The 24955-nt window shown below is 40.6% G+C and overlaps 1 protein-coding gene across 1 annotated transcript in view; it reads right to left on the bottom strand.

The window, feature by feature from the left end:
* Nucleotides 1-24955, bottom strand: part of SNTG1 (syntrophin gamma 1) — a 734999-nt gene that overhangs the window by 195502 nt on the left and 514542 nt on the right. Inside the window, exon 13 of the mRNA XM_030214286.1 lies at nucleotides 24408-24524. Coding sequence (XP_030070146.1) covers nucleotides 24408-24524 — 117 coding nt within the window. The remainder of the gene's footprint in view (nucleotides 1-24407; nucleotides 24525-24955) is intronic.

Below are 24955 nucleotides of genomic sequence, written 5' to 3'. Positions count from 1 at the left end.
GTAAGTAACTTTGTGCTGCATCTTTTTTTTTGGTTTTAGAACTGGTGACTCCCCTTGAAAAAGTAGCCACGAAACGGGGACCTGTCGGGGTTTTAAGAGCACCAACTTGTTCAAGCTAAGTGCTGCATAAAATTAGATGATAGCATATTGATAAACAGAAATATATCTTCATAAAGATTAGCAAAGGGTGGTGGAGGTTTAGTCAATGATTAGACAATACACACAGATAATACACCCAGTCATTGGGTGAAAAATCAAATAATCTTTATCGTGTGTTACATATGAGACTACTCCACTCTCAATAAGCTGAAGAAGCATTACACTTGTATTCATGTGTGTTTAAATATTTTGTTATATTTTGATGCTCGACAGAGCACAGGCACAATTGTTTATTTCTAGGATAAGCAGCATAAAATTTATTTTACTGTTTTGGGATCTTGCCAGGAACTTGTAACCTGGATTGGCCACTATTGGAAACAGATTACTGGTTTTAATGGACCTTCAGTCTGTCCCAGTATGGCAGCTCTTATGTTCTTATCCTTGCAAGTGATGGGTATTTCTCCACATGCAGAACTATAGATTGACGTGTTGCACATGGAGGGAACATCCTGCCATTGCCACACACATTTGTTTCTGGACATGGGGACATGTACTAATGGACATTTTGTGTAGTGTATTTTTAAACAGCAGAGAAGTTTTTCACTGCTGTTTTGGGGACATATTATTTCAAGACATATATTTGGTGCATTTTTGAATCTCTGGAAATGTTTATATATTTTTTCCAATTATAACTCTTTGACTTTGGATGTTTTGCAATAAAAGTCCTTGGTACCATTTAGATGTTATATTGAAATTGTCCTTCATGGTTTCACAGTAAAATCTACAACAGAGTAAATGAAGCACACATTTGAATCAGTAAAAGGCAGCCAACTAAGGATAGAGATGTGGTAGCATGGGGAGGGGGGCATGCTAGAAAAGTCATGCAGACCATGCCCCATGGAATAAGTTTATATATATTTTTTGTTTGTTTGTTTTTGTTTTTAATTTAACTTGTATGTTTGTATGTCTGCATCTGTGTGTGTGCTTGATCTGTCTCATTTTTCAAACCCATTGTGTCTTTTAACTCATTTTCCCCATGACAATATTGGTACTTTGCCACTAAATTTTCAGACAGTTATTTTGCCCCCCAAATGGACTGACAGACTTTGAACTTTTGTGTATTATTTCCTTTCAATATTTGTGGGTTGGAAAGAATAAGCTCATCAATCTTCTGACTTGGATTTCCAAAGCTGCCAACACGTGGACATGGAATCCCCAATTAGGGACCCTTTGACTGGGAGACCATAGCTTGGATCATTTATTCAAAGGGGATTTGCCCTAGGAACTCAAATTTAGAAAAAGCTCAGCTTTAAGAGTTCATTACACACCTACCTACCCACACCTCAACTACCTATGTCTAACCACTCATTAAACCAACCATTCCCTCATAGGCGGTCGGTGGCCCAACTGTTTGGGGAGGCTAAAGGGGGCAGGGTCAGGGGTGGAGCCTACATCCATAATTGTCTGACAACACACAGAAAAAAAGTAAAAATAAAAGTCACAATTAATACCTTTTATTAAATTTAGATATTAGATATGTATCATATGTCAAAGAATAAAGTGGTTGCTCAAAGCATATTCTAAGCACAATCGCTCAACTCAAAACACTATGCACAACTTTGTGCAAAAAACACACTCAGAACCTATTGTACCATAAATATTACACTGGGCAGAACCTAATACACCAATATACCACCCAAATGGACAACATCACAGACCATCAACAATATGAAAAAGGGATCATATCACAATTCACAGTACAGCCACAAAATCCTTTTAGGGTGGATAGTGTTCACAATGAGCTCCTTTATTAATGACCAGATAGAGATAACAGTTTTCAATTTCAATTTTGGCACAGTATAAGTCATCACAAACAAAATATAAGAAAACCAAAAGCCCATTTAGTTATGTTTAAACAAAAGAGATCTGCATGAAACAAAATATTTATTTTTTTATTTTGACTTATAATATAAAACCTGCCTCAGAGTCAGCACCTCTCCTGAAATCCAATGTGCAGCATGCCACAATTTAGGTCTGGGAACACTAGTATTCAAGCTCAACAGCCACACTGGGTGGATTATATTCACAACAATGAGCTTCCTTTATTAACGACCAGTTAGAGATCATAGATTGATTCAAATTTCAATTTTGGCACAGCAGTAAGTCATCACAAACAAAATATAAGAAAACCAATGGACTGCATTAGGGGCTTATAGTTATAGTCCATTAGTTATGTAAGACTAAGAGATTCAAATGGGCTGAGATCTGCATTCTGCATGAAACAATATTTATTTTTTATTTTGACTTAAAACCTGCCTCAGAGAGTCGCACCTACCTCTCCTGAAATCCAACGTGCACTGTGTGACAATTTCCTTTTCTGGTCTGGGAAGGAAGTGGGAACACCTCAGACAGCCACTCTTAGCCAGCCTTGAGCCTTCCCTACTCAGTAATGGCCCACCCACGCGTTCCCGCCTTTGCAGGAAGTTGCATCATGATGGGTCGGGAGCCCTTGTAGGGAAGGCTGACTCTGACTGGCTGAGCCTGAGGCGAAGCAGATGAACGATCGCTATTCACTACAGTACCGCTAGCGATTAAGGCGGGACTCGGGAGCACTCAGCAGGACTCGATCATGCAGCGCAGCCCTGAAGACTGAAGTGACTGTGAGAGTTGCACGTTGGTGCGGGGGAGGGAAAGAGGAGAAACCGCGGGGGGCGCAGGCAGCAGGAACGGAAAAGAACAAAGATGGCGACGGAGAATGAGAAACTGCGGATCCAAGAGCCATCCTGCTGCTGTTTGTAACTTGTGGCTGGGGAGGCTTAGCCTCCCCAAGCCTCTTATACCGGGCGCCTATGCAGTCCCTACTTTCTTTCCACAGCCTATGAAACATCAGCTCATATAGTAGATCCCCATTTTACATGGAATGCATAGATCAGAAGTGGGTCTGGATCTGCTTAATTCTGGTAGTATTTTAATGGTAGGATAGGTAAGGGTCGTGGTTTACTTATTATATGCATATTTAAAAAAGGATCTGCCAACACAGAGCCTTTTTAAAACACCTGCAGGAGTGCCTGTGTATTTGCCAGCATGTGCAATGGGCGCATCTTTTTTACCAAAATACACATAGGGAAATATCAATGGAGGAGACATGGCAATTTACATATGTAAGTACCAACAAGATGAAGCAGTTGCAAAATCTTATATGGAAATGTTAGGTCATACATGTGCATTCCATTTATGAAATGGAGAAAACACATGTAGGTTTTTGACCATCCCAGGCCATGCCCAAACTACACCCCAACACACTCTCTTGCAGTTTTACGTATTATGTACATGCATATGTAAAATGAGCCCTTTCTAAAATTACCATTTACACCTGGATGCTAACCTAAAATAACCCTCATTATTTACATGCATCTCATTATATCGATCCTATTGAAAGGGAAACTGACTAGCAAATTTCTTTGAAAACTGGCTGGCAGCAAGCAATATAGGAGAAGGGAAAGTCTGAAAATGTCTCTCCTTGCACTTCGCTTGGTAGAACTTTGATTATAAAAGGGCAATTTTACAACTGCATGCCCACACTTATGTGTGCTTTACATATATAAATGTAGGGTTAATTAGCACTTACGCACCAAAGTGCCCTAGGGTACTATTCTATAAGGGTGTGTGTTAAGTTTATAGTGCATACATGTGGACAGAGTATGGAGGACATGGGTATGTCTCCCACATGCATGCTCAAGTTTCAGAATTTAGCGGTATTTGTTGCTTGCTGCATCTAAATGTGCCGATTATTTATATTTATTTACTTCTATACAGTGCTTGGTATACCGCAATGGAGTCATCAATGGCAACTATGCTGTTAACAACTTGAAAAAAAATAAAAGAGTAGCTAGAAGGTAAAGGAGGGAGGAGAAGAAAGGTGGAGAGGATAAAGGGGAACTAAGAGGGCCAATAACTTCAGAGAAAGGAAAGATTTTGAGAAGTACCTTGGAGGTTTGTAAGGAGATAACAGTACTAAGAGAGGGGGGAGGGAGTTCCAAAGCTTGAGGCCAAGGTAACTGAAAGTTGTTTCACAGGAAATGGTAAAGTGAAGCAAGGAAGGTGGGGGAAGGGTCAGAAGGTTGTTAGAGGAGGAAGTATACGGGATGAGTAGTTTAGTAATATAGGCTAGGGTGGTAGGGAAACAACCTTTAAACATGAAGACCAGAAACTTTAATGTGAAAGGAGATAGGAAGCCAGTGCTCGGAGTGAAAGAGAGGGATATGATTGAGGTGATGGGCCCGATGAAGCAATTTCACATCAGAAGATTGGATAAGTAGAAGGAGCTTGAGAGAACAGGGGGGGAACCTATATAAAGAGAACTGAAGTATTCAAGACGAGTAATTACCAGTGCAAGAAGAAGTGCGTGAGTCAGATGGGAAGAGAGGAAGGAGTGGACTGATTGAATATGGTGCATGGGAAAGAAGGGGAAGCAACAACACTGTCAATTTGTGCTTTGAAGGTTAACTATCTGTCAAAAATTATGCCTAGAATTTTAACTGAGTTTCAGAAGGGGAGGGGTTGGTTGTTCATAGCAAGGTGAGGGGGAGGGGCAGAGAACAGTATAAGGCTTGGGAAAGATGCCTGCCACTGGCGTACATGGGTGACTAGATTTAAGTTTACTGATGCTGGTTTATGCTAGTATTGTAAAACAGAATCTGGGTGTTCAGATGCCATTATAGAATAGATGGTCATCATCCCCCCACACTGATTCAAGGCACCCACATTTAGACACCCCTCTACAGAATTGCCATCTAATCCGTTTTCTGCTGTCACATTCTCTACATGTTTCAAGGTAAATTCATATTAAAAAAACAACTTATAAATCTTCCTCTACTAGAGCACATTAAAAAAACATCTTTTTCCTGTAGGGATTATTTTTACAGTACGTTGCCACTGTACACATAGAAAGAATCTGTAATCATTTGTAGATACATATTTTATTAAGAAGACATTTATCACTTGCCTGCAATGTTTTGTTTAAAGTTTGATTATGTGTAGTCTAAATTATTTAAGGATCTGAATCCTAAAGAACTGCTATAATTGTCTTTGAACAGTCATTTTTTAGACACGATTAAATTCAGATCCTCTGTGTAAAGTTCCAAGAATATACATTTAAGACCTGAGGATCAACCTTTTTCATAGGAGAAGGGAGGGAGGGAGGCAAAAGCAAGCACTGGGAAAGGGAAGAGTCAGGAAGCAGGCTCTGGAGGATGGAGATAAATAGGAATAAACACTGGGAAGTGAAAGAAGCAGGGTAAATACCCTGGGAAAGGAAAGAGACAGGTACAGACCCTTGAGGAAGGAGAGAAGCAGAAAGCAAACCCTGAAGGATTGAGATAGGCATGGCAAGATTGTATTGGATGGGGTTGGGTGATAATAGGGTTGCCAGCTTTCAAGAAATACAGGGATATTATACTAAACTAGTAAAAGAGGCCCATTTCTGATACAAATGAAAGGGCGCTAGCAAGGTTCCATGCCCCCCTACCTCCCTCCCTCCACTCCGAGTCCCAGGACCCCCTCCCCTTTGAGTTCCAGGACCCCCTCCTCTTCCCTTCGAGTTCCAGGACCCCTTCCCCTCCCCTTCGAGTTCCAGGATCACCCCTCCCTCCCTCCCCATTCCATGCCCCCCCTCTCATCCGAGTTCCAGACCCCGTGCCTCCCTCCCTCCCTCTCTCTCTCCTCCGAGTGCAAGCACAACCTGTCCACCTGCCCCCTCCTTCCTAAATGCCAGCTGTAATTTAAAACTTGTTACCTCGTGGTCCGGCAGCAAGAGTTAAGTGGAGCAGGAACGGCGCTTCAGACTGCCTTCCCTTCTGTTTCAGCTCTGCCTCTGGTCCCGCCTCATTTCCTGTTTCCGGAAGGGTGGGACCAGAGCAGAGCTGAGACAGAAGGGAACGCAGGCTGAAGTGCCGCTCACCTTCACTGCTGACGCCGGACCCAGAGGTAAGAATTTTAAAATTCTGGCCGGCACGCAGGAAGGCGAGGGGCAGACAGAGGACAGGTAGTGCTTGCACTCGGAGGGGAGAGAGAAAGAGGGAGGGAGACGCGGGGGTCTGGAACTCTGAGGAGAGGGGGGGCATGGAATTCAGAGGGGAGGAGAGGGAGGGAGGGGGGCGAGCTGTCCTGGAACTCGAAGGGGAGGGAGGTAGGGGCATGGAACTCGGAGAGGGAGGTAGGGGGCATGGAACTCAGAGGGAGGAGGGGGGGGGGAGAGTAGGGACGATTGTCCTGCGATTCTCTGCTCACCTCCAACGTTCTGTGGCTGGCTAGTGCTGGCTTCCCTTTCACTGATCCACCCTCTGACATCAACGCGAGGGCGCACCAATGGGAAGTGTGTTACGAACCCAGGCATCCAGACGTAGATCGTTGGAGGTGCAAATTATTATATAGGATCTGACAACACGGTAGAGCCCAGTAACCCTCCCCACTTAACAGAATCTTCCCCCTTCCTCTTCCTTTCAAATTGCCAAGGGGCTCCTCGTCCACACTGAAGTATCTCTCTGACAGGGACCCTCATTGAGCAACAAATTCTTCCCCCTCCTCCAGTCTCTGTGATTTCAAATGTTCAATTTGACCCTTTGCCAAAGGTTTGGGGGCACAAGTTCAAGAGGAATCCATTTACCAATTCACATTGCTAGTTCAGTTCAAGCATATCTGACTACTGATTAGATATTTCATGAATTAGAGACATTAGGTCAATTGCCTTATAATGTTTTAAAATAAGAAGAAGCAAATATTATAAAAGAATCCTTGCTCTAATCTAATTTGAATAAGCTATATTGTAAATATACTATAACACATTAGCATTGATGTTTCTCCCTAACATGTAAAATTATTTCAATGACTACAGAATCCTAAATTCTTCATTACAATAAATAAAACCAGGGAGCTTGGCATTTGTGAAGCATTTAAGTGAATTTGCATAAATCATACAAAGCTTAACTTATAATATTTCAAAAATGAAAGATTTGCAGAAATATAGTTTCCCTGCTAATACCATATTTTTAAGAGCTCATGAACTGAACGTGATCTCTTGCACAGCAATAAAGTCCTTGCTCCATGAAAGATTGTATGAGTGAGATTTATGATACACACTATTAAATTCTTACAACAAAGAGAAAGGACAACTGCAGGGATGTTTTGGAAAGTGTTCAAAAATGATATACTAAATAAATGATAACAATTGAAAAAAAACCCCTCTTATACAAGATTCTAAAACAATATTAAAAGGGTACCTAAACCTTGAGAACTAAGAGTCACCCATTGGGAAGTTTATATTATAAAAGGGTAACTGTTCTGAATGAAAGAGGTAGCACTGGAATTCTTTCCATAGCAGAGGAATAACACTTTTACAAAGGTGCGCTAGCGTGTTTAGCACACGCTATCTATGTAGATGCCCACAGGAATATTATGAGTGCCTACATGGTTAGCACACACTAAAAACGCTAGTGCACCTTTGTAAAGGACTCCCATAGGCTAAGATTGCATCTGAAGCAGATGTGTGTGAATGAGCTCTGAGTCTTTTTGAGCTTTACCTAGTTTTCATGTATTTTCATGGGGAAACAAAAGATGAAGTCCAAGGGGGCTCTCTCCTTGAACCCCGGAGCTAGCCTTTCCTCAAAACAGGTGACCCTTGAAAGTTTTGGGGGTTTACTGCTAGAATAGGGAGCAGCTGCTTCAGCCGGGTCTGGGGAAAGATCGTTGGACTGCAGCATGGAGGGTGTTTCGTTGAGCCCTCCTCTTTGTATACAATCAGAAGTAGTCTTACAGCAGCAGGAATTCCAGAGTGTAGAATGCCCGAAGTGGTGTCACTTTTTCCTGCATTTAGAGGGGGACCTATTTCTGCATCTTCTCCACTTGTTTCTACATCTCTAGGAGGACGACGTGGAGTAGAGTCATCCTAGTGAGCGAGCTGCTTCTTTGGGCGTCAGAGATATGAAAAAAAAAATAGCTGTTGTGACTATAGAGTCCATGTGGGATGCTATTCAAGGTTTCAATTCTTCCCTTTAGTCTTTTTCAAACTCTTTTATAGGTAAAGTGTCATTATTGAAAGCAACTTTTAAGACTGTCAGTAGATCTTGGTCATCAGTCTACTAAGGTGGGTGCTTTGGAAGGGGAAGTCAAGAAGTTGCAGAACTTTTCAATAGTGACCGTGGGAGACAGGGATACTTTGGCTCATAAGCTAGAGTATCTGGACAATCAGTGTAGGAGGAACAACTTGAAAAATTTTAATTTTCCTAAGTCGTCATTAATTCTGACATTGGATTTGCTGAAAAAGTATTCCTAGAGATTTTGGAACTTCCAGCTGAGGGCTGTCCATCTATAGTTAGAGCCCAATATCTAACAGGAGTCTGAAGAAGTTTCACCGGGAGATCTCAATCTCAATTGAATCTCGCTGAATTTTTGGAAAGTTCCTTGGAGGTTATTACTGAACGCCCACACTATTAATGACTTTTACTCTGGAACCAGACAGAAATAGTAGTTTCATTATTTTCAGCATATGAAAGCAACAGTGACGTTCCTAGGGTGGCTGACACCCGGGGTGGATCGCCAATGCGACCCCCCACCCCCGGCGAAAGGACCCCCTCCCCCCTGCGCAAAAGGACCCCCAGTGCATTTTACCTGCTGGGGGGAGGGTGCCGCGCGCCTGTCGGCTTTGCTCGTTCCATGCTCCCTCTGCCCCGGAACAGGAAGTAACCCCCAGCGGCGTGCACCCAGGGTGGACCACCCCATGCCCCCCCCTTGGTACGCCACTGGAAAGCAACATTTTTGGGTTCAAAAGTTTACAAATTTCCTGATTTGGCTAAGCCTCCCCAGCCGGGCGAGTGGCGCCGTAAGTGTCCCCTTCCCTCCCTTTCCGTTAATTACTATCTGCCCCGCGCCATTTTTAATTTACCTCCGCTCCGTCCCAGCGTTGGCCGCATCATTTCAAAGCCGTCCTGCTGCCCGTCTCTATTCTCCCCTCGCTCCATTCACGACGTGATTCGTTCTGCAGACAGAGTCCCTCCCTCGAGGAAATGATGTCAGAAGGCGGGACTCTGTCTGCGGCACGAATCACGTCACGAAGGGAGCGAAGGGAGAATAGAGATAGGTAGCAGGGCAGGTTTTAAATGATGCGGCCGAGTCGATGCTGGGGACGGAGCGGAGGTAAATTAAAGATGGCGGGGGCAGATAGTAAGCAAGGGGAGGGAAAGGGGAGACCCAGGGCGCCGCTGGCCAGATGGATGGAGGCAGGGGAGAGGAGAATCGGGCTGGGTATGGATGGAGGGGGGCAGGGGACAGAAGGGAATTGCTGGATGTGCATGGAGGGCAGGGGAGAGGAGGGTTGCTGGAATGGGTGGGGGATAGAGGGGATGGCAGGGGACAGAGGAGGGTTGCTGGAATGGGTGGCTAGAGGGGATGGCAGGGGAAAGAGGAGGGTTGCTGGAAGGGTGGATAGAGGGGAGGGCAGGGGAGAGGAGGGTTGCTGGACATGGTGGGTGGCTAGAGGGGGAGCAGGGTTGCTGGACATGGGTGGAGGAGGGCAGGGGAGAGAACAGGGTTGCTGGTCATGGATGGGGGGATAGCAGGGGACAGAGGAGGGTTGCTGGACATGGGTGGGGAGAGGTCAGGGTGAGAGAAGATTTGCTGGACAGGGTGGGTGGCTAGAGGGAGAGGAGGTTGGACAGGGTGGATGGAGGGGAGGAGCTGGATGGTGACTGGGTGGACTGGAGGAGGGAGGGAGGAGGCAGGGAGAGAGAGGAGGGTTGCTGGACATGGGTGGCTAGAGGGGAGAAGAGGGTTGGTGGACTTGGATGGATGGAGGACAGGGAGAGTAGGGTTGCTGGACATGGATGGAGGGAAGGGAAGACAGGAAGGAGATGCACATGAATGAAGGGGAGAAATTCTGGACATGCATGGAGAGGAGGGAAGACAGAGGAAGGAGATGCTTGGATGGAGGGGAAGGGAGAGAGAAAAAATGGGGCATGGATGGAGGGGAGGGAAGAGATAGGAAGGAGATAAGATGAGGGAAAAGGGAGAAAACCTGCACATCGATGGAGAAAATAGGCAGAAGCTGGATCCACTGGACAGTCAAGTCTGCAGAAGACCCAGCTTTTACTTACGGATGTAAGGCAAGAAATGAAGAAGAAAGGCGGAAAGTAAAGAAATAAATGGAAAGGAAGCCCTGGAAACGGAGTTAAGAGGACAGATAGCAGCAGAATCGGATACTTGGCCAGCATAATCAGAAAAACAGTCACCAGACAACAAAGGTAGAAAAGATCATTTTATTTTCATTATAGTGTTTGGAATGTGTCCACTTTGAGAATCAGGTGCTCAACATTAAAAGTTTATATTTTTTACTTATTTAGGCATTTTATCCCGCATTAAACATGAATTAGGTTGTTTTGTGGCTCTACATGAGAATTGTGATATTATGATCCCTTGTTTCATATTGTTGACGGTCTGCATTTTCCGTATGGGTGGTATTGGTGTATTAGGTTCTGCCCAGTGTAATATTTATGGTACAGTAAGGTTCTGAGTGTGTTTTTGCACAAAGTTGTGCATAGTGTTTTGCAGTTGAGCGATTGTGGTTAGATATGCTTTGAGCAACCGCTTTATTCTTTGACATATGATACATAGCTAATATCTAAATTTAATAAAAGATATTAATTGTGACTTTTATTTTTTTTTTCTGTGTGTTATCAGACAATTATGGATTTAAGCTCCACCCATGGCCCCACCCCTAACCCCGCCCCCTTTAGCCTCCCCAAACAGTTGGGCCACCGACCGCCGCCTATGGACACAGTATTATTTATTTATTTTATTTTTTTGTTACATTTGTATCCCACATTTTCCCACCTATTTACAGGCTCAATGTGGCTTACATAATACCGTAAAGGCGATCGCCAATTCCGGTATGAACAAATACAAAGTGATGTTGTGAAAGAGTAAAGTTCATGTGTAACATTCAGATCATTTATGCAGTTTTTCTCCAGTTTGAACAGTTTTCAGCTCTTAGTCCTTTCCTTTTGTTTCTTACAACATCTCCCTGAGGTATATATCTGTGTTTGAAGAGAGTCAAGACTGTCGAAAATCCTATCACACCTAGGGGCTCTTTTATTAATGCCCAAGTAGCATTTTAGCTCATGGTAGAAATCAGCTGGCAGTAATGCCGAGATGCCCATTATAGTACTATGGGCATCTTGGCATTTAACACCAGCTGATTTCTATCTTGAGCTAAAAAGCTACTGAGCGTAGTAAAAGATCCCCTTAGCATAGTGCATTCCGAAGACCCTAGTGCAGCTAGCACCTCTCTCAAACCTGTGGCTCCATTCACAGGCAACATGCCTCAGGTGTGAAAGATAATCAAACTCATTCTCACCCCGCAGAACTTCCAGGTCACTTCTATTGGGGGCTGCTGCTTCTTCCAGAGAAATCAACTGGAGAGAGAGAATACACCAACTGCTATTCCATCAAGTGGGGTCCGCTGTGGGTACAATTCTGGCTTCAGCAGTACATAAGTACATAAGTAGTGCCATACTGGGAAAGACCAAAGGTCCATCTAGCCCAGCATCCTGTCACCGACAGTGGCCAATCCAGGTCAAGGGCACCTGGCACGCTCCCCAAACGTAACAACATTCCAGACAAGTTATACCTAAAAATGCGGAATTTTCCAAGTCCATTTAATAGCGGTCTATGGACTTGTCCTTTAGGAATCTATCTAACCCCTTTTTAAACTCCGTCAAGCTAACCGCCCGTACCACGTTCTCCGGCAACGAATTCCAGAGTCTAATTACACGTTGGGTGAAGAAAAATTTTTCTTCGATTCGTTTTAATTTACCACACTGTAGCTTCAACTCATGCCCTCTAGTCCTAGTATTTTTGGATAGCGTGAACAGTCGCTTCACATCCACCCGATCCATTCCACTCATTATTTTATACACTTCTATCATATCTCCCCCTCAGCCGTCTCTTCTCCAAGCTGAAAAGCCCTAGCCTTCTCAGCCTCTCTTCATAGGAAAGTCGTCCCATCCCCACTATCATTTTCGTCGCCCTTCGCTGTACCTTTTCCAATTCTACTATATGTGTTCCCTGTGGCTCTTACAACAGGGTATGGGAGGAGTCTTCGAAGAGCCCTGACTCAGCGTGGTGTCAAGCGCTGTAGGAAAGGGCCCTCTACCACCCAGCTCCTAATCACAGCTCAAAGTTGTAACTGGTGTTACAAAGCCGTGAGCATCTGTTGTACCGGGTTCAGCAAAGGTGAGTCTGCAAATAGAAATATTCACACCTTGCCCCTGCGCTGATCCCGCAGTGAGCCATTCCAAATACAATGCTGAGGAGTGATGTTACAAGCCTCTGCTCTGCAGCATCTTGCCCCCTTAGCCTGCATATTTAGGACAGTTTGTGAAGGAAATATAGTAATGCATCTCAACAACAGAATGCCTGTCTTTAACTAAATGATACATTTACTTATTTATTAACATTTTGATATACCATCAGTCGTAATAATACGTTTACAATTAATAAAATACAAAATTACCACAAAAGAAGAGAAATTCACCTATTCAGAGAAAGTACATGAGAATAACCAAGTTTGAGAAGTGTTTGAATCATGTATAAGAGGGTTCTGACCTAATATCAAATGGTAGTCTATTCCAAATATTTCGGGCTACATAACTGAAAGCTGTTTCACAGATGACATCAAGGCTGATCTGTGTTGGGGAAGGTAGATGGGAGTTATAGATTTTGAGAAGAATATAAAGCATGAGATGGAACATATGGAATCTGAGAGGTTTAATAGACAGGCAGGTACTGATGGGGTTAATCCTTTATGTACTAATACTAATCATTTCTATTGTATTCATCTGAGTACAGGGAGCCAATGTTCTCTTTTGAGTAAGAATGTTACATGGTCAAATTTATTGCTCCATATAATAGTTTAATAGCTGTAGATTGCACCAGTTGTAGTGACTTAAGCAAAGAAATTGGAAGATCAGAATATGTAATCAGGAAAAAATGAGTGAATGCAAACAAGATGAAGATAAATAATATTTAACCTATGTGATTCACTCTAATGCATGAAAGGAAGAACGTAGAACTTTATCAATTTGCGGCTTGAATGCATGCAAATAGATCTAATGCATATTCATTGGGGAAATCCTGAAAACTCAACTGGGTTGTGGCCCTCAAAGACTGAGGTTGCCCACCCCTGATCTAGATAGTACCATGAATCTTCTTCTGACACTGTGCACAAACTCTTCATTATATAACAGGTCACCTAAAGTTAGTGCGCCATTTCCCTAATTCTATAAAAGTTATTAAAATTGTGTGTGGTAAATTTAGACATGTGCCCAATTTGCATGTGCAATTTATTGAATAACCAAGGTATTAGCATAAATATTTGGCTTTTTAACAAGCAATTAGTGCACTAATTAATTTAATTGAGATAAACGTGCCAATAAGGTTTACAAAAGATAATGCCACGGTGGATGTGAATGAGGATGTGAATGAGGAAAAGAATTTGATAGTCCCTTAAATTGTGAGAAGAAGAAGAGAAGTTTTACAGCCTTTACTTATTGGGTACAAGAGTAAGATTCAACAGAGACCCTACTTGATGGAATTTCTAGGATATAACTCATTGGGAAGAGTAAATCAGGAATTTCCAGTAATAATACTATGATGAGAAAATCCATTAGTGGCAACACGGTGATCTCAGGATTTAACAGAGCAGATTGTAGTTGACTAGACAAGCAACTAGAAAAAAGACTTCAGTATCACTATCAGGAGTTCTAAGGAATTATGAGCTTTTCCCAATAAATTGGGTGATAGGAAATGTATTCATGAATACTTAAAAAAAAAACATCTGTAAATAAAATGTAGGTATTTGTAAACATTTTCTTCTAGTCACTGGCTGAAGCTGAAAGATCAGGTCTTGGGAACAATCAACATGGGTGTGGTGTGGTTTTATTGAAGCGAATCAGAAGATGCATTTCACAAGTGCTCAGCAGAATAACCTTGAAGAACAAGCTTCCTTCTATAAATATAACCCCTTGGTCCCTTTCAAGACCTATAGAAAGCCGTGACTATATTAATGTTAGCAATTTTTAAATAATTTACGTGCTAATTTTCTAATATGTTTGGATGGGGGAGGGGATCCAGCTTTTACTTATGTATAGTGCTACATAGTGCTCTAAACATTTTTGAAAATGAAATAGCAGCATATGTGCATTTTAAATAAACTAATAAATTGGTCATTTGAAAATTTACTAGGGCTGTGTACCTAACTAAATGTTATTTTCACTAGGCACCCTGAATATAGGGCAAGTCAAAGTAAATATGGGGCCCATTTACTAAAGTGTGCTGGATTTTGCAGTTTCCTTGGTTTAATGCAGAAAGTAGCATGCGGTAGCTGCAAATCTAGGGCTCTGTTTACTAAGCCACGGTGTAGGCGTGCAAACCTTTTAGCTTGTGCTAAAATCAGCACACGCTATGCTAAAGACACACCTAGGAATAAAATGGTCTCTCTAACATTAGCGAACGCTAATTTTTAGTCATGCACTAAAAAGTTAGCGCCTACAGCACGGCTAGTAAACAGGGCCCCTAATGCGGCAACTATAGGGGATGTGCCCAGTATCTTCCTTTGCAGGTCCCACATTAACACTTCCATTAGCATATGCTACTTAGGGTTACAGTTACTGCAGAAGCACTTAGGCGGGGATTATATTATGGCACCTAAAAACTGACGCAGAAATCAGTGACGAGTAAGCGTATTCTATAATTGATGCCTAGATTTAGGTGCCGATTACAGAATACGCTTAGTTGATATGTCAGTGCCTAAATCTGCATGCATCCATTTATACCGATGAAAACATGGTATAAATCCCAGCATATAGATTTATACTAACACTAGTCAATGATGGGCTAACAAATCTTTAAAATAACTGCACCATATATAATTAATATAAAAAACTAACCAGTTATATTTCATGCTCATTTATTTCTTAATACAAAAAAAATTTGGTTCATGCTTATTTTAAATGAAATTTTTGCAGTTTTGGCCATTTTTTTTGTTATCGGTTTTATCTATTGTTTCTTTGTGTGCACAGTATGGGCTAGATTCTATATGGTGCCACAAAACTGGTACCATAAAAGTGCCATAAAAAGTGCTAATCTATAAGCCATGCTTAAAGTTAGGTGCATTTTATAGAATAGCACTTACGCCCAGGAATCACGCCTAACGTTAGGCATGGCTATTTGCACCAAATGAAACGTGGTGCAAATCTATGTGCCTACATAGGTACATATCAACATCATTCTATCAGAATGTGCGTTAATTTTAGGAATGCCTCTGTTATGTCCATGACCCTCCCATTTCTGTCCCCCTTTTTCAGATCGCATGTAAATTTTAAGCATGGATCCTGTGCCTAAATTTACACGTGTAAATGCCAATTAAATGTCATTAGTGCTAATAATTACTTGTTTAAAAGCCAATTATTTGTTCTAATTAGCTTGTTATGCAACTAGATTGCATATGAGAATTGGATGTGCACCCAAATTTACAAGCACAATTTTGGCAACTTTTATAGAACTAGGGGGTATATGTGTTCAGGAGCTTTTTAAACCAAGAAATCATTGGTATGTGTACTAACTCATAGGTATACTTATACACAAGTGATTGCATGAACTTACATCGTTATGTGCCCACATGAAGCAAATATGTGCTCATGAATGCACCCCCCCCATTATGCTTTTACTCCCAAATTCTATAAATGGTGCCTTAAGTTGTGCGCAATAATTTGGCCGCATGGGCCCAACTGCGTGCACAACTTAATTGACTAACAAGTCAACCAATTACCAGCACTAATTGGCTTTAATTAGAATTTATATGCACAGTGTTCTAGGCGTATTCTAATGTGGTGCAAGTAAATTCTAATGTGCAACAGCCGAAAAGGAGACATGGCCATCGGGTGGAATAGGCGGGATGTGGGCATTTCAAAAAATTATGAACACTATTATGTAATACACCCGATCTGCACCTAACTAGGTGCAGGTATTAGGCCTGGTTTTTAGGTTGCCTGAATGGGTGCACCTTAGGCATAGTTTATAGAATCATGCTAAGCATGTGGGTTTTTTAATGCTGATTTTAAAGACGCCTTTTATAGAATCTGGCCTGTAGCCTCTGTAACTACACTGTACCAAAAGAGACTATTTTTATTTTCATGAGCTAATGAACTATAACATATTTTTTTCAAGCATGAGACACAAGAAGTTTGCATATCTAGCTGCAGTTGTTCATCATACCTTGAATATTTGCACATAATTTCGTACACTGTAAATGTTTTTTCTGCTCTGGTCCAGTCCCAGGTAGTTACCTTAAAAACAAATAAACAAAAAACTATTACCTAAATAATATTTTTAAAGCAAAGCCTCTTCTTGAACATTATAATATGATTGATATTCAGTGTCTATCTTAAATTTACTACTTAGTAGCTTTATTGCATGCACCCTAGTCCTAGTATTTTTGGAAAGAGAAAACAAGCAATTCACATCTACCCATTTCAATCCACTCAGTATTTTATAGACTTCTTTTATATCTCCCCTCAGCTGTCTCTTCTCCAAGCTAAAAAGCTCTAGCCACTATAGCCTTTCCTCACAGGGAAGTCATCTGATGAAGTTCTTATGTTGGCTTCTTACCCTCTGTCTTTCTGTTTTTCTTTTAACCCAACTACAATAATACTCAATTGAAATTTACTTTATATATTTAACAAAGTTCTGATCTTTAACAATTTTTACATTTAGGGTGTCTGAATTTAGGTCTCAACCTATAAACTGATAAAACATCCTTGGTGCAAAACAAGAGGTTTCTACTGGATAAATATAGAAAAAAATAATATTTCCTATAGTATTTTATTACTCATCCCCTTGTCTGCCTTGGATCCCGCAAAACTCCTCAGATACACAAATGCATGAATTTTATTCGAACGGAAAAGATATCCAAGGACAGTATATATGCCACAAAGTGTCAACAAATATTGAATTTTCTTACTTTCAAAGAACTCTTATTTAGTTGGAAAATAAGCAAATTAAAACAGGTTTACACAACATTTCAGTATCTGCCTACAATTGTGAGTGGCTGGGAGGGAAGACAGATGAAGGCAGCATCACATTTCTTATAATTCAACAATTTCTCTATTTGCAGTGGAGTTATGAAAACAGGACTGAGCATTCTATTGCTTATGACTGGAGATTGGTTTTAGTAGTTTTGGTATTGGCATAATTACAGCTAGCCAATATTGCACCAAATATAAACTAAAAATGTTTCAAAAACAGAGAAAAATTAAGGCAGATAAAGACCATATGGCTTATCCAGTCTATCCATCCATACCATCAACTATCCCTTCCTCTCTCTTAGAGATCCTATGTGCTTATCCCAAGTTTTCTTGAATTCAGATACTGTCTTCGTCTCCACCACTTCCACTGGGAGGCTATTGCACAAAGTAAACACCCTTTCTATGAAGAAGTATTTCCTTAATTTACTCCTGAGTCTATCCCCTTTCATCTTCATCCTATGATCCCTCATTTCAGATCTTCCTTTTAACTGAAGAGAATTGCCTCATGTGAATTTATGTCACAGAGGTAGTTAAACATCTCTATCAGATTTCCCCTCTCCTGCTTGTCTTCCAAAGTATACATACTGAGATCTTTAAGTCTGTCCCCTTATACTTTATGATGAAGGACACTGACCATTTTAGTAGTTGCCCTCTGGAATGACTCTGTCCTGTTTATGTCTTTTTGAAGGTGCAGCAGTCCTCAGAATTGTACACAGTACTGTAAATTAGGTCTCACCAGAGATTTATACAGACGCATTATCACCTCCGTGTTTCTACTGACCATTCTTCTCCTTCTGGCTTTTGCAGTCACCTTTATAGCCTGTTTGGCCACTTTAAGGTCACCCAAGTCCTACTCCGCTTTCATGCACAGAAGTATTTCACCACCTGAACAAGGAGTGGGCATCCACAGTCCTTGAGGTCCACAATGGATATGCATGAGATTGAATTGCATATACCGCTTCCATTGTATGCAAATAAATTTTATATATATTCATTGCAGAAATCTTGAAAAGCCAACTGAGTAATGGCCTTCGAAAACCATGGTTTCCCATCCCGACCTAAACTGTATCACCCTCTTGGGTTTTTGTAGCCCAAATGCATGACTCTGCATTTTTAAAGATGAAATCTTAATTCCAAATTCTGGACCAAGCTTCAATAGGTCCCTTCATACGTTATCCCCCCCATCAGGGGTATATATCCTACTGCTGATTTTGATATCATCCACAAAAAGGCAAACTTTCCTCATGTTATCTACACTATCAGGGAGGTCTACCCCATTCAGAATTTGGTATTATTCGCAAAGAGGCAAACCTTACCAGAATCAAACCAAGAATCAATTCTCGAGTAACATCCTTTTCCTCAGAGTAATCTCCATTTACAACTATCCTTTGTCATCTTTCACTCTACCAGTTCCTAGTCCAGTCACTTTAGGGCCTATATCAAGGGATAAAGTAGCTAAAAAGTACACAAAGGTATCAACTAATCAACCAATCAGTATTGTACTACTTTTAAATTATCATTTGAATGTATTTATTGTTCTTGGCATTTGTTAAAGGGAAGTTATTTCAAACTTTTATGAAGTGAAAAATAAAATGTGCAAACTAACTGTATCTATGAATCCTTCTCTGTGACATGATGAGAGTAATATTTCCATAAATAGATAGTCCACTCATTCTAATTCCTGTTTTTAATATCAATACTTCAGTGTTTAAAATAAAGTCTTTTTAAATGTGCTGAATGAATTACGGTCTTTAGCACTTGCTGTTTGGCTCCAAAATCTTGCTTTGATCTGTATCTGAACAATCTTCTTTTCTAGAATCAGCATTTTGATGTGTTAATACTCCACATAAGGATGCACATTCATTTAAATGACAGGAGACATGCCAGTTGCATTTCCCATGTTGTTTCATATCCTTTTAAATCCAAAATGATAGGAACTCCCCCCCCAAAAAAAACATTTTGGGAGGGGGATTTGTTCTTGTATTATCAATAGTATGTTCATTGAATACCTTGTAAACCATTGTGAATGATATTCTTCAAGTAGTTGATATTTAAAAAAAACGTTTTAAATAAATAAATATTGCACGATAGTGCATATTTACTGCCAGATTCTATTTATCGTGCCTTAATTTTTGTGCGGAAATTGAAGTATATTCTATAACAATGCACGTAACTTGATTAGTTAACTAGCTAATCAGCACTGTCAATTGGATATTAACAAGCAATTATCAGCACTAATGGGCTGATAATTGCTTGTTAATTGGCATTAAGATTTATATGCAGAACTCGCTAAGCATATTCTGTAACTTGGTGCACGTAAATTCTATGTTATATAGTTGAAAGGGGCATGAACATGGACAGGACATGGGTGTTTGTAAAATCTATGCACTTTGTTATAGAATACACCCGCTCTGCACCTAATTTAGATGTCAGGATTTACCCCAAGTAAAATATGGCATAAATGGCCATGACTAAACTTGGTCGCATGGAGAGGCACTTGGGGTATTCAAAAAAACGTGTGGAAATTTAAGCCTCTTCTATAAAAATTAGGCATATTTTAGAGAATACGCCTAGGCATACTTTTTTTCTCTGCACATTTTTCAGCCTTAATATATAGCATCTAGCCCTTATTGCTCAAAAAAGCAACAATCTGGGCTTTTTTTCTGGCTGAGAGCACTGGGCTGTAAAGTCACTACTGCCCAATCACTCCTGCCCCTGTCAATGTTGGGTTCAAAATGGCATAGGCAACGTCAAGCAATAGTTTTGCACTACTAGTACTAGAAGTCAAGCTGTTGTATAAGGGCATAAGGTCCACATTCTGCAGCTTGACCTCTCACGGTAGTACCACGAGACTACCACTAGGTGTAACTGGTGCCATATTGAACTTGCAGCACAAGAAGTGACTGGGAATTGCTCCTCTCCTGTACCCACTGAACACCAAGAATTAGTAAAGGTAGGTCTGGGGGAGCCTACAGGAGGCTTGGAAGGAGAAAGGAGCCCTTCAGAAGGGGGATTTCATATTGGAGGATCCAGTGTTGGTGGACATTAGAAGGGGGTTCGCATATTGGGGAGGGGGCATTGAGGGTAGGGTCCAGAGTAATACCTGGTCCCTTTAAGGTACAGCTCAGCAGCATCAGGACACAGATTTGCTGCATGGGCAATATGATTAGCACAGCTTGCTAGGTTGTTCGGAAGCTGTGTTTTTTCAATGTAACACTTGAGTAACTAACCTGCGGTACTGAGATAATGCAGGCTAGTCACTCCCACAGGAAATCAAAGTGCAGTGAAAGCTCTACTTTTACCATATATTAATACATAACCCCCTGATTCTTATTTAAGCTAAACAACTGACAAAATATAGCACAAAAAGTTTGATCTTTACAATCTTTTTTCCAAAGTCTTGATTATTATTATAAAACAGAACCAAAGAAAAAGAATCTGACCCCCTCCGAAGGGACACCACCTTGTTAGTGGTGGAGGGGCTTCCGTGTTTCAATGACTCAGAGGGCTATGCTGAAGGGTTACCCATATCAGACAGGCCTCTGAGGAGAAACCAGACACAGAGTGTCCCAATTAGGGAGAGTGAAAAGATGGCAACCTGAATCTCGTACACTCAACGGCCCAGCTGACCTCTGAAGTTTTGTCTTTGTTTACTTGAAATTTCTTCTCTGCAATTGCAGTTACCTTAACTGAGAGGAAGGGGACAATCGGGGGGTCAGCCGCCGATGGCCAGCGTTTTGTCCCCTGTGCAGCAAGTGTGGGACCGCTGCGTGACGAGCTGCCCACAGATGAATGGGTTGGTGAGTCCTTTGATTAATGCCGGCAAAGGAGCGTCAACGCTTTTGGACCTGGAAACAGCTTCATCGCTCCCAAATCATTTAACCACCATGTTCAAAGGAGTGGAGGAGTGAGTTAGGAGTGCATGCTGAAACGGAAGTCGTTTACAGCTGAACTCGTGTCGGCGGTGCCACTCCTAAACCCGCAAGAGCTATCAGCTTGGAGTTTTTGGCTCCCGTGGAGGTTACATTGAATATCATCTGGAAGGCACTCCAGGACCTAACAGTGGTAGTAAATAAGTTTGCTTCCGATATAATCTTATTAGTGAGCCACATGGATAATCTAATTGAATCCTTTGAGAATGAAAAATTGATACGGCAAATTAAGTTCTACAGGAATAGGAAATGGTTAAGATTTTGAAGATGATAATAGACCAGAAAAATTTGAACAAAATGAATATTATTACAGATGATTATTATCGAGATTGTTGTTTTCCCAGAGTTCCGGGTAAGACTCCTAAAGTTTTTTCCTCTGAAATGATTCCTCTTAGTATATTTAATCAAAAGGAGTGAAGCCTGTGAAACAGGGATTACCTTAATCAGTGGGAATTGGATTAGAGACTCAAGTGTTTGTATTGTTAAATAATTTCTGGTTTTAAAAGAGAAAAAATGAAATCAGTTGTATTATTTCCACTAATATTGGACAATAAGTATGTTTCCAATGAAATAAATTGACTATACACCGTTTTGGGTTTGAAGAAGTCAACCAGATGATCAATGTGGAATAATGATTCAGATAATAAATAATTGGGGATAATCAGGTTAATACCACGTTTTCTTTGTTTACTGTTGTTTAATTGATCTCCTTGTCTTGTTTCACTCTCCCTATTTTGTGGTCTAAGGAAGAGTTTATAATTACTTGATTGAAATAATTCTTGCATTATTTTGTCTGTATTTCTGGCAAGTTATTTTAGTGCTTGTAAAATTAAATTCTTACAAATAAAATAAAAAAAAAAGAAGAAAAAGAAACTGACATTAACTTCAATACAGCTGTGTCACAATTTACACACACAGCAAGAATATCTTCAAGAAACAAACTGCATCATTAGGGCCCATTTCCATGCAAACATTTTTTAAATTGAACTTTAAAGTGAATTCTGGCTACATCAAAGAGCACTATACAAAATTCCCCTTTTGTGTTTTATCAGCTAGAATTCTTTTAGCATATTGTATCTATAAAAAAAAAAAAATATATATATATATATATATATATATATATATATATATATATATATTGGTTGTTTTATAATGCAGAATTATATTTTGTCAATTCATATATAAATCATTCAAAAGCTCAGTAAGAAGGCCTGCATTTGTTGAATATTTTACTTGGAATTTAAAGATAAAATCCTTTCTTGTTATGATGTTTCCTGTACTGACATGTTTTACACATTTCATAACAGTCTAAATATGCTTTATATAACAAATGTATACATTATACCCTGCATTCTATAACAGGTTGCCTAAATGTAAATGCCTTTTGTGCACTTAAATTTATAGAACATTGCCATCCAGGCGGCTAATTGTACATTTACACTCATATATGACAGTAGCACGCTTAAGTGTACTTCTGTAATTACATGCTAAAATGGCTTAGCATGTAATTGCTGGATGGTCACTCACAGAGGAGTAGTATGGGTGGAGCATAGACAGGGGTAACACTTATTGTACTTTTTTTTATTGAGGACTAGTATAGAGTACAAGAAACTGGAATGAATCATCAGGTCTAGTTCCTCTTGAAAGGTGAGCTGATGTTGCCTGACTGTTCTAGACAAATCGGCTTACATTCAGCCAGTGGTGGTCAGCGTTTTTTTAAAATGCTAACTGTCACTGGCTAGATTAGTCCCTGATATTGGCCAGGACCCACATAATTGTTTTAAAATAGAAACTGTGATCTTCCTCCCTGCCCCCCCCCCCCAACAGCCCCCTCCCTCAGCCCACACCATGAAGAAGATTCTGATCCCCATGCCCAACTACCCCGGAGTGTCACCCCCAACTCCAACTCCACCCAGAAGTCTAGGTACCCCCCAGACCTACTTTTGTTCCCTGGAGGTTCAGTGGAGTGTTGGGGGCATGAGTGAAGCAAACTCACTCCTGTCCCTTGTGGCTGGCTTTCCAAAATGGATCAAAACCAAAAAAAATCTCTGTCTATATGGATTGGGAAAGAGGACCCTATTTCAATAAATTTTAAACTTTGAATAAATGAGCCTCAGCTGCTTGGGACTGGACATAAGCATTAAACCTGCATAAATGTTTTACAACCTCAATTGGGCTTCTCTCATCAGCATAATCAAGCGAAGTGCAAAAACAACAGTGAGAAACAACTGTCGAACATTCTTAATAGGAGAGAAACACTCACTGTTGAAAGAAGCGACGTCACTGATTTAAATTGAAAATGTTGCAAAGATGGCTGCCATGACCTCTTGCAGCAGTCTCATGGTATTATGCAAGTATCACGAGCTGCTGTGAGAGCCAGACACAAGGAGCAGAAGCAGCAGGGCTTAGCTAACCCGCATAACTGTCAGCTCCTCGCCAATGCTGCCCCCTGTACCGCCCCTGACCTGCCCATTTTTTTAAAGGTGGTCAGAACCAATATTCGGTAGCACTGGCCAGTTTAGTGCTGCTGAATATCAAGGGTTAGGTGGTCCCAGGCAATTTAATCGGGCAGAAGCCTCTTTCCTGCTTAATTTGCATTGAATATTGGGTCCAAAGAGTTTTCTGGGATGTATCAATCAGTCCTAATGCTTTGTGTAAGCTTAATAATTTAAGGTAGACTGACAGTTTGACAAGGAGCTCTATACATGGAAATCAAGGGAGAAGATTATTCAGAGAGTGCATCAGGAAGCATCAGGGAGCAGAGTGGTGCATCACAGATTCCTAGTCAGATCAATTTTCTTTGCTGTGGATTATGATGCAGGATTATTTTTTTTATTAATCAAGTTTTGTGAGCTATGAACTTTAAACAACATTGGGGCAATTGTATAACTGGAAATTCTACCTTGCTACCTTCTTTCCTTTCTAGAATATTAATATAACAACAAAAATACACACCTGTGTTAGGCTTGAGCTCTTACACCAGTCATAGTGCTGGTAAGTGCATGCCTAAATACCAGAGATATGCTAGTAAATTATAGTATTCTATAAATTACACACTTATATGTGTAACTGTTAGCACATTCTTTACAGAATTGCCCTGCATAAGTCAATCGGAATTTCAGGATAACAGAAATATGCAAATTTATCACTCATGAATGAAAGTTAAAACAAGCACAATGGACAGTTACAGTTTGAAAAGCAGGTTATCTAAAATCCTATAAATATATCTTTAAGAAATACTTACTGGAGGAGCGAGGAACTTGTAAAGAGATGACCCTTGCAATGCCAGAAACTTTGGTGTGTACATGCGGTCCTGTAAAGGATCTTGCTCTCGCTCTTCTACCCATCCCATGTAGACTAGCTGACAAAGAAAAGAATAATGGTGACCAATCCCAAATGCTATACATCATTTTAAATTTGTATTTATTGCATTTTATAATTAACTTCAAGAATAGTTTTGAAGAGGAAGCAGCATGTTATATATACACAATTCATTACTTGAGGAGAACAAAAACAATAACTAAAATCTAGAAAACATGTTTGCAATAGCTACATAAAGTTGATCCAAGACTCCAGAAAACTAAAGATAAGAACACTCAGAAGAAGAAAAAATGGATGACTTAAGTTATTTCTTTCACAGCCATATTAAAATATAACTTTCATAAAATGAATTATTTCTTTTTTTTAACTCAGTTTTGACTCTGAATGCCATTGCTTGAGGAATAGTTTTTTAATCTAAAAAGTTCTGCAGCTGAGTTGATTCAAAGAAGAAATATTTATTGTATTCATATT

Source organism: Microcaecilia unicolor, chromosome 1, assembly GCF_901765095.1.
Source record: "Microcaecilia unicolor chromosome 1, aMicUni1.1, whole genome shotgun sequence".
In the NCBI taxonomy this organism is placed as follows: domain Eukaryota; kingdom Metazoa; phylum Chordata; class Amphibia; order Gymnophiona; family Siphonopidae; genus Microcaecilia; species Microcaecilia unicolor.
This window is presented reverse-complemented; position numbering and strand designations above follow the sequence as displayed.